Source organism: Mizuhopecten yessoensis, unplaced genomic scaffold (genome assembly GCF_002113885.1).
Source record: "Mizuhopecten yessoensis strain PY_sf001 unplaced genomic scaffold, ASM211388v2 scaffold11135, whole genome shotgun sequence".
Lineage (NCBI taxonomy): Eukaryota > Metazoa > Mollusca > Bivalvia > Pectinida > Pectinidae > Mizuhopecten > Mizuhopecten yessoensis.
Genome location: NW_018408897.1, coordinates 1,079,427 through 1,091,061, shown reverse-complemented (window position 1 = coordinate 1,091,061; position 11,635 = coordinate 1,079,427). Strand labels below are relative to the sequence as shown.

The following is an 11,635-nucleotide window of genomic DNA, read 5'->3' as shown; positions in this document are numbered from 1 at the left end:
TTCATTGTTTCAAATAAAATGGTAAAAGTGCTTTAAATGTGAATAATATTCCAGAGAGCTCAAGATTAAAACCGAAAATACGTCTTCACATTGAAATACTTAATACATGCACTTAACGAATCATGTTGAAATAGGAATTTATTTTTTCACTCTCTTTAAACATGTTTATATAAATGTATAAACTTGTTTCCTTGTTGGTGTCCCTTTACACTATGTAATGCAGATTTTAGATACCTTAATAAAAGTATAGAAAAACCTACTGACAGAGTACGGTGATAATTGTCTGAAATCAAGTACAATGTAGTATGGTACCATAGTAAAATTCCACCACGAACCGTTCAATGTTGACCTTGACACGTTTGCTGTACATGATCTATTTTTAGTGAACCTTATACTTCCTCGGTCTTCACTCTACTGCCGGACACGGAGACTGCTACATCATAATGTCTCTCGCAAATGGTAAGTCAGGCTTGTGTAAGCTTACATAGTATTATCGATAAATAGTTTACTACAATGATCACCATGCAGGAATGTTACTAGCGTTAGCTTCGTAGAGCATCCATTTGTCAGATCAGCTGATGACCAGCTGATGACCTGTACCGGTAACCCCGCGCGTGGTCGTACGTAATTTAACAAAGTGGCAATTCATTATAACCGTCAAATATCAGAAACCCCATTTAAATCAGGGAAGACGTGTTAGTTTACTGCACTGTTAAATTGTTACTTTCATAAGCGTTTATAAGTATGTCATTTATTTTTCATACATAATTAATTGTGTGCACGGTAAAAAAAAATTTTTTTTCGATGAAACATACCTGTTTATTTTCTGCAGGTCATGAACTATGTTGATGAAGTATATAGTTTTGAAGTTAACAGGCTGTTCAGAACGGTCATTTTAACCGACGTTACGGTTACGGTTAATGTGACCCGTGGAAACTTACGGTCATTCTATTTAATGACCGTCGGCCTATTCCTCTAGCCTATAGCTAGTGCACCAAGACTTGTTAGCTTAACGAGACATTTTAGGTAAAATCAGATGCATGAAACAGTGACATTTTGATCATTAATGAAAACAACATGCGTAATTCCTGAGATTTTTTCAATTTCGAAAGTATTTTATTGACAATACATATATAATACAAACATATATAAGTTATAACATTAAAGAAGATATTAGAACAGTATTGACAAAAGAATAAGACAATAGGCTTTGCCTATATCAGTCTTCGTCTAATTCCGGTAGCTATGTACAATGCTTAAATATATAAAATGTTGTGATTCGTTTTCCTCTCAAACTCATGCACACCCACACCAGCTTATGTCTAATACTCGCTATTTAAGGGATAAAACTTGCCTGAATAACAATAACAATACATGAATATTCAATTGGAATTTATCTAGCACGTATAAGTAATGAAACGTTTTGATGATTTAATATAAGAGTCAACATGTATAAGAATAGTTTTATTTAATTGGTCGGATGCATTACTAATACCATATACTAAACGGTGCAGATTTAAATATCCTAATAGATTATAAATAGTGGTAATATGATGCCTAACATTTGAATACAGAGGACATTGAAAGAAAAAATGTATTAGATCTTCCCTCTGTACACCACATACACAGGAAGCATCATCAATCAGATGGTCTTGTAACTTATCACAGTTAAGATCACTTTTAAAATTTCTTAGCTGACATAAAATGATGTTAAGTTTCCTCGGAACACAGTTAATAAAGGTTTCTGAGACGGATGTATCAAAGGTTTTTTTAAGTTTCTTTTTAAAAGATGAACTTGAGATGGAGTCTCGTACAGTGCTATCAAGTGCATTCCATTTTACCATTGTAGAAGGGAAGAAGCTATTCATATAAGTAGTAGTTCTTGTCTGTGGTATATCAAAGAATCTGTTATTTCTGAAGGTATAGTTATTATTTACATTTAGAAATGGTTAAATGATATTATTGAGATAAGTTGGAGTGTAATTATTAAGAATCTTATACATTAATTTTAGTTTATGATTTTGTCTTCGTGTGTGTAATGTTTCAAGTTGTGTTTCAGTATACAGAATGTGATGAGATGTACCTCGTCTGAGGCCAGTAATTAAACGCATAGCTTCTAGTTGAACTGATTCTAAAAGATCTGATTCCGATTTGGTACAATTATCCCATACTATATCAGCATATTCTAGCACAGGTCTTATATAAGAGACATATAATGCTTTTAATGTATTCCTATCAACTGTAGTTTTTAAAATTCTAAGAATACTTAGTCTAGAGTTCGCTTTCTTATAAATATTTGAAATGTAATCTGACCATGTCCCTTACTGTTAAATGTTAGTCCTAAGTGAGTATGGTGTTCATGTTGTGCAGTCGGAGTATTGTTAAATAGAAGTTGAGGATGATTGTTAATGTGTCTACGAGAGAAGTTAATAGCTACAGTCTTATTCGGATTGAATAGGATCTGCCATCACTTTGACCATTCAGAGATTGAGTCATGATCATCATTAAGCATGTTAGTAGGTGTTGTAAGGTCATTGTTATTATTTACTATTACATAGAGAGAGGTATCATCTGCAAAGAGTTTTATATGAGAAGTTACATTATTAGTAATATCATTAATAAAAAGAAGAAAGAGGAAGGGACCAAGGACAGATCCTTGAGGAACCCCTGCAGACATAGGTTTGGTACTAGATTTATAACCTTCAAAGATAACCCTTTGTTTTCTGTCAGATAAGTAAGCTTTAAACCAATTATATAATTTACCTTTAATACCATATGTTTTTAGTTTATATAATAGGCCCAAATGCCATACTCGATCAAATGCTTTACTTATGTCACAGAAAACAAAACGCAAATCTTTACCTTGGTCTAAATTGCCACTTATAGTATTATAGATATCAGTTAGTTGATTAGTAGTGGAGTCTTTGGGTTGAAATCCTGACTGATGTACACTTAGCATATTGTGACTTGAAATATAATTAAACATATATTTAAAAATATTTTTTTCTAACATTTTGATATTTCTAATAGCAATAGGTCTATAATTATTGAGATCACTGATATCTCCTTTACCTTTATAGAGAGCAGTAACATTAGCCGTTTTTAGTACATCAGGTATTACTCCAATAGATAAAGTTCTATTAAATAATAGTTTGAGTGGGTATACTAAAGAAGAAGAAATGTTCTTTACAATCATAGGTAAAATACCATCAGGACCAGCTGGTTTGTTTTTATTAAAAATGTCAAATTGGTCAGTTATATCTTGTTCAGTAATGTTAATGTCAGAAAGTTCAAATGGACATAAGGGAGGTAAATCAGGTAGGTTAGTGTCAGTAATATCAGAGGCAATGGTGGTAAAGAAGTTATTTAGTGCCTCAGCTTTATCTTGTGGATGGATTAATATTTTATTGTTAGATTTTAGAGGATAAGAATTAGTGCTAGTGTTATTCATTTTTCCTATAGATTTTGCTATCTGCCACCATTTTCTTGGATGCACTGTTTTGTCGGCAAGACAATTTTGAAGTTTCTTTAAGTAAGTTTCTTTGGATTGCCGAATAATTTGTATAGTGTCATTGCGACAAGTTCTAAATTTTGCCCAATCTTTTCCCCTATTTTTATTTTTAGCTATTTTATGTAATCTATTCTTACATCTTAATTTATGCCAAATTTCACCAGTCATCCAAGGTTTATCATCAGGATGGACAGTACCAGACCTGCTAACCTTTGAATCTCCCAATGGGGGTCATGATCCCCATTGGGAAATTCTGTGGGGGGTGATAACGCGTGAACGAAATTTGTGTGGAAATACTGTCAGTAATTGTTTTATGAGGTACATGGGAGTTAGTAGCAGTGTTTATTTTGTTTATAACAGTAGAATATAGTTCATTAATGCTAGTAGTGTTATTAACTATGGAATCCCAATCATTACTAAGTAGTTCATTATTAATAGCATCCCAATTAGCTTCATTGAACTTAAATTCCTTAATTCCTGAGATTTACAAAATTTACAGGCATTCTTAAAAGTAATAAATAAATAAAATTTAACATAATGCAGCCTAAGGAAGCTTTATAGAACTAAATCCTAAATACCACTACAACAAGTGATTATAGCTCATGGAGATGAAGATTCATATGTGTGTGTGTGTGGGGGGTGTGTGTGTGTGTGTACGTTACATGCTCTCAATCTACATACATGTTTCATGCCCTCACTCAATCTGCATACATGTTACATGCTCTCAATCTACATACATGTTACATGCTCTCACTCAATCTAAAAACATGTTACATGCCCCCACTCAATCTACATACATGTTACATGCTCTCAATCTACAAACATGTTACATGCTCTTACTCAATCTACATACATGCTACATGCTCTTAATCTAAATACATGTTACATGCTCTTAATCTACAAACATGTTCCATTCTCTTAATTTACATTCATGTTACATGCTCTCACTCAATCTACATACATGTTACATGCTCTCACTCAATCTAACAACATGTTACATGCCCTCACTCAATCTGCATACATATTACATGCTCTTAATCTACAAACATGTTACATGCTCTCACTCAATCTACATACATGTTTCATTCTCTTAATTTACATTCATGTTACATGCTCTCACTCAATCTACATACATGTTACATGCTCTCACTCAATCTTAATACATGTTACATGCTCTCACTCAATCTAAAAACATGTTACATGCCCTCACTCAATCTACATACATGTTACATTCTCTCAATCTACATACATGTTACATGCAGTCAATCTACATACATGTTACATGCTGTCAATCTACATACATGTTACATGCTGTCAATCTACATACATGTTACATGCTCTCAATCTACATACATGTTACATGCTTTCACTCCATCTACATACATGTTACATGCTCTCAATCTACATACATGTGACATGCTCTCACTCAATCTACATACATGTTACATGCTCTCAATCTACATACATGTTACATGCTCTCAATCTACATACATGTTACATGCTGTCAATCTACATACATGTTACATGCTGTCAATCTACATACATGTTACATGCTGTCAATCTACATACATGTTACATGCTCTCAATCTCCATACATGTTACATGCTCTCAATCTACATACATGTGACATGCTCTCACTCAATCTACATACATGTTACATGCTCTCAATCTACAAACATGTTACATGCTCTTACTCAATCTACATACATGTTACTTGCTCTTAATCTACATACATGTTTCATTCTCTTAATTTACATTCATGTTACATGCTTTCACTCAATCTACATACATGTTACATGCTCTCACTCAATCTTAATACATGTTACATGCTCTCACTCAATCTACATACATGTTACATGCTCTCAAACTACATACATATTACATGCTCTCACTCAATCTACATACATGTTACATGCTCTCAAACTACATACATTTCACATGCTCTCACTCAATCTACATACATGTTACATGCTCTCAAACTACATACATATCACATGCTCTCACTCAATCTACATGTTACATGCTCTCAAACTACATACATATTACATGCTCTCACTCAATCTACATACATGTTACATGCTCTCAAACTACATACATATTACATGCTCTCACTCAATCTACATACATGTTACATGCTCTCAAACTACATACATTTCACATGCTCTCACTCAATCTACATACATGTTACATGCTCTCAAACTACATACATATCACATGCTCTCACTCAATCTACATGTTACATGCTCTAAAACTACATACATATTACATGCTCTCACTCAATCTACATGTTACATGCTCTCAAACTACATACATATTACATGCTCTCACTCAATCTACATACATGTAACATGCTCTCAATCTAAATACATGTGGGACACATAAACTACAGCTGTACATCAACCCTTAATATGAGGAAAATCAACAAATACAGAAATACACATTTCTACTTGAAGCATACACCATAAAAGGAGGATTTAAGAAACATCTGATCTCAGGACCAAGCAAAGCTTAAGGTTTACTTTTGTTCATTTGCTAACACATCGAAAAAGTCCATAGTTTTGATAGTATATTATTCCTACCAGGAATCCTTTTAAAACGAAGAAATTGAGAATTTGATCATGCACAACCTTTATGTACTTTAAAGGTTGCTTGAGTAAAATCAGTTAGAATCTTCAAGTGTAATCATTTAAAGTGTAGGTTAATAATATGTAGCCTACATAGTGAGTTGCTTTTTATCAAGTCTGTTTAAATATAATGTACCTGAATGGTTGTTCATAGCACCATGAACATATTTAGGAGTCATTAGTGCAAGTTATCATTTTTTTTTAGAAATATCTAGAGCATCATATTGATTTTTTGTGTCAAGATAATGATTTTATTTTGTATACAAAATGTTTTAAATTTTTGATACCGGTGACTGTACGGTGTAGAAGTCATTTCCTTCCCAGTGTAGAAGTCATTTCCTTCCCCGTCTGAAAGTTTCCCCGGGGAAAAAATCAGCTAGCTAGTTCTTTCCCCGGGGATTGACAAGAATCAGCTTGCCAATAGTTTCCCCCCTGGTTACTGATTATTGACACAGAGATGGGGAAGGAATCAGCTTGCCAATAGTTTCCCCCTAGTTACTAATACAGAGATGGGGAAGGAATCAGCTAGCCAATAGTTTCCCCCTAGTTACTAATACAGAGTGGGGAACGATCAGATAGCCAATAGTTTTCCCCTTAGTTACCTATAAAGAGAAGGGGGAAAGAATCAGCTAGCCATTAGATTCCCCTTAGTTACTTATACAAAAGGGGAAAGAATCAGCTAGCCAATGGTCCCCCACCTCCTGGTTACTAATACAGAGAGAGTGAAGAATCAGCCAGCCAATAGTTCCCTCCCCCATCCACCAACAAATCAATGCCAAGGGGGTAGAGAACCAGCCAGCCAGTAGTTCCCCCCTCGTGAAAAAAATAAATATTAGGAGGAAAATCTGCAATCTAATAGTTTGCTCCTCCCTAAAAATCAATACAAAAAAAATAAAGAGAGGGAAAAAATCAGCTAGCTATTTTCACTGTAAGGGGGAAAATTGGCTAGTTGTTATTTTCCCCAGGGGGAAAAAATCGACAGCTAGCTAATTTCTTCCCCCCGGAGAAAGAATCCGGGGAAAAAACTATCTTGTGGGGGAAAGAATCAGCTAGCTGATTTTTTCCCCGGGGAAGATATCAGCTAGAAGAAGTGGCTGTTATCAAATATTTACTTTAACATGCTAATCAGTCTTGCAGGAACAAGATAACAACCTGCTAAATATAGAAACTTTTAACATAACTATATCATGATCTGAATTGTTATTTATAAAACAGTTATATACCAGGATATAGGTAGCACAGCTTGTTGACAAGTAGACTGCACAGTCTACCATTGGGACCTAGAACAAGAAATTCAGCTAGGTATTTAAATATACGTGAGGAGGGAGGATTACATCAGACATGGAGGTTTACATCTAACAGAGAGGGTAACATTGATAAATTTTCGGTGTCCAACTTTTTCATTTATGCGACAATGATGTTTCTTTGTGTTACAAAATTATTTTACATTGAATAAAAGTTATTCAATTATTTTCTTTTATTTCAGGATCTTCACTCAACAGTATGAATGGTGTTTCTGGTCAATGTGTCATCAGTGATACATCTAATGGCGAAGCTAATGGTGTCACATCTAATGGCCAAGCTAATGGTGTCGGTAAACAGAAGGGGATTAGCCACAAAGCTAATGGGCATAACTCTACAAAAAATGAGCATGGTTTTCTGCAAGCTCTGGTAGACGTCATGATTTCTAAAGTGCTTGAAGAATCCACAAATAGAGACAGTAGAGTGGTTGAATTCAAACATCCAAAGGTGCTAGAAAAGCTGATGGATCTATCACTTAACAAATCTACATCTGACGAACGTTTGATGGAGATCTGCCATGATGTCATCAGATACAGCGTTAAAACTGGTGTGTATACTCACATTATATGCCTAGTTTAAGAATTCACACCATCGTTGATTTTGCTGACCAAGTTGGGTTTTTTCAAGATAAATGATCGATTTATGTCATTGAAAGCATGCTGTTTCTTGTTCTTTTGATTTTTATTATAAGTATTTTTTATAATCTTTGTAATAGAGAATCAATAATATTTGTGAGTGATAATGCTAGATTCGATAAAAGTTAATGCCAAAGTCTTTATAAGTTCTCATTTGTTACTATATTATTTCTACATCTGTTTAAAGGGAAGAGACAAATTTCTTAAAAAGTATTTTCAAAGACCTATTTGATAAAAAAATTACCTAGAATGCCATAGTTTGAGCTCTTCAACGTAATGATTTAATTGAATTTGAGCAGAAAGCAGTTATTCTGTTAGTTTCAACTTTGAAAATTGAAGGTGAAAAGTTAAGTCTCTCTCCAAAATGTAAGAAAATATATAAAGGAATTAAGTATGACAGTTATCTGTTCTGACAGATGCTACGTTTCTTGTGTTAATCAACTATAAAGTGACTTCTTTGTTACACAGATGTTGTAGACTATTCTAGTAGTTACATGTATGTAATGATAAGGGCCCTGTATCGGAGATTTGAATGCCCTATATCAATCGCGGTGTCTGTCTGTCTGCTTGTTCACACTTTTGCTTTTGGAGATTATCTTGGAATCCAAAATTCTAGTCTTACTGAAATTTGACAAGGTGATACTCTGTGCTATAAATGTAGGTGTGCAAGAGGATTTAAAATGTTTCTAAGGTCAAGGTCAAGGTCATTGTTCCTAAAAATAGATCATGTAGGGTACAGTCCTTATCTGAGAATCCGAAGGTCAAATCTTTTTGCAATTTGACATGGTGATCCACTGTGATATGAAGATATGCAATAGGGATTTAATAACTAATAAAATATTTTGGGGGTACAGTCTTTTTCTTGTTACTAAAATAAGATCATGGGGAGGGTTGACAAGTTTATAAGGTCAAGTTCAAGGTTACTTTTACTAAAATAGATCAGGGGATGGTGAGGAGGGGGTGGAAGGGGGGACAGTCGGGCACATGTTGGGCCCTTGCTGACCTGTCAGTGTTCTAGTTTAATATCAGATTTACACATATGTAAATGGACTGCAAAGTTACACATTTGCAAATATTTCAGTTTACATACCACACACAGTAATATTCATTAATTAGTACCTATCAACTGTATTACCTCCAGTATTTAAATCTAAATTAATTAACTTATAAAAACTCACTGTGATCGATTTACTGTTCATTTCTATTTTATCAAATGAATTCTGCTGCAATAAGGAATGAAGATTTTTTTTGCAGGACATATTTTTGTGATTTGTTTTCAATTTAGGTCATCCTAGATTCTTCAATCAGCTGTTTGGAGGGTTAGATCAGTACAGTTTGGGTGGAGCGTGGCTGACAGAAACTCTCAACACTAGTCAGTATGTACTGGTGATTCAGTTCATTTTGATGACCAGCTAATATATTTAATTCGTGCTAAAATAATGACATCATCCTGATCAATCAACCATTTTGAGATGTCTAGCATCAGACGATGTACTCGTTAAATCATTCATCACCTGTCCATTGTCTGTTGTCCATTCTAAACAATTCTTGTTACATTTATTAGCTCACCTGGCCCGTCGTCCGTCGTCAACATTTTACTTTAAACAACTTATTCTCAGTAACCAAAAGGCCTAGGGTAATGATATTTGGCCAGAAGCATGCTGGGATGAAGGGCTACCAAGTTTGCTCAAATAAATGACCTTCATTCATTTTTAAGGTCACATGGGTCAAATATGTTAAATTCTTTAAACAACTTCTTCTGAATAATCAAGAGGCATAGTGTGATGATATTTGACCAGTAACATGTTGGGATGAAGGGCTACCAATTTTGTTGAAATAAATGACCTTGATTTATATTCAAGGTCACATGGGTCAAATATGATTAAAACCTTTCAACAACTTCTTCTGAATAACCGATAGGCCTAGGGTGATGATATTTGGCCAGAAGCATGCTGGGATGAAGGGCTACTAAGTTTGTTGAAATAAATGACCTTGATTTATATTCAAGGTCACATGGGTCAAATATGATTAAATCCTTTCACCAACTTCTTCTGAATAACCAAGAGGCCTAGGGTGATGATATCATGCTGGGATAAAGGGCTACCAAGTTTGTTCAAATGAATGACCTTGACCCACTTTCAACCTAATGTCATTGTTTGACATTTAAGGTCACACTGATATTCTGCCTGTAGCTGTATTTTAGTCCACTTTAAAGATTACAAGTTTGAGATTAATACCAGGGAGCGATGCAGGCCCATTGGGCCTCTTGTTGCTATTTCATGTATAGGTTCATTTGGTCCTTAATTGTGCATGTTAAATTTCTGACTGATTTGAAGAATTCTGACTGATTTGAAGAACAAGGTGGTTGCAAGGTGGTTATCTTTTGTTGTAGCAGGTTAAGTTTGTTATCACTATTAAAAAATAAAAAGTACTACACCGATCTTTCTGAAATTGTATAGGTAGGTTCCCCTTGGTCCTTATTTGTACCTGTTGTATTTTGAGACAGATATTGAAAGAGCAAGATGATTGTGAGTTGTCCATCTTGGATTTTGATAGGTACTATAGTAAATTGCTATTTCGGAAGAAGTAATGAAAAGATTATTTTAAATTACATAGATAGGTTCCCTTGGTCCTTCATTGTGCATATTTCATTTTGAAACTGATTAGAAAAACCAGATTATGGCAAGGCAGCCATTTTGACTTGACAGTTTAAGATTGTTATGGTGATTTCTCAAGAGATACAGGAAGTTAAGACTGAATTAAAGAGCAGGATGACAGCTGGAAGGTGCCTACTTGTAGATTGATCATTTAAACTTGTTATAGCTATAATTTCTCAGAAACTACAAGAGAGGAAGGTTTTCTCAAATTCTATAGACTGGTCCACCTTTATCTCTATTTGTACCTCATTAGAAACTGATTCCCATTCTTAGTGTAAGGTGTAATTATGTTAAACGAAATCGTACCAGCTAGAGTACACTGCTTGCTGAACACTTTGATATTTTATACGATGTATTTATATTCTTCCATACCCTCCTTGCTAAATTAGGTATTTTAAACTGCTTACCATATATATCCAATGTTTAATCAATACCTGTATACTAGGTATACATTATTAGCTCACCTGGTCCGAAGGACCAAGGTGAGCTTATGCCATACCGTGGGGGCTGAGGGGCAGGGCCAAAAGGGGTCAATTTGGCTATATTGCTACAAACGATTTCTTCTGTAGAACTATGCACTGGATATCAATCATATTTGATCAAAAGCATTTCTGGGAGGTAGGGATTAAAAATTGTACAAATGGTGTGGCTGACCCCCCAGGGGGCTGAGGGGCAGGGCCAAAAAGGGTATTTGGCTATACTGCTTTAGGCGACTTCTTCTCTGGAACTAAGAAGTGGATATCAACCATATTTGACTGGAAGCATCCCTAGGTGGTGGTGATTAAAAATTGTACAAATGGTGGGGCTGACTCCCCAGGGGGCTTAGGGGCGTGGCCAAAAGGGGGCCATTTGGCTATATTGCTACAAACGACTTCTTCTGTAGAACTGTGCACTGGATATCAATCA

General features: G+C 34.8%; 1 protein-coding gene across 2 annotated transcripts in view; it reads left to right on the top strand.

Moving 5' to 3' along the window:
* Window positions 1-361: 361 nt before the first annotated feature.
* LOC110466525 (cysteine sulfinic acid decarboxylase-like) overlaps window positions 362-11,635 on the top strand; it is a 29,477-nt gene continuing 18,203 nt past the window's right edge. Inside the window, exons 1-3 of one of the 2 annotated variants that reach the window (XM_021523071.1) lie at window positions 362-459; window positions 7,622-7,984; window positions 9,358-9,448. In XM_021523071.1, the coding sequence (XP_021378746.1) occupies window positions 444-459; window positions 7,622-7,984; window positions 9,358-9,448 (470 nt within the window). In that variant the 5' untranslated portion in view covers window positions 362-443. Of the gene's footprint in view, window positions 460-7,329; window positions 7,503-7,621; window positions 7,985-9,357; window positions 9,449-11,635 lie in introns of those variants that run through there. The other variant, XM_021523073.1, reaches the window with a different exon arrangement.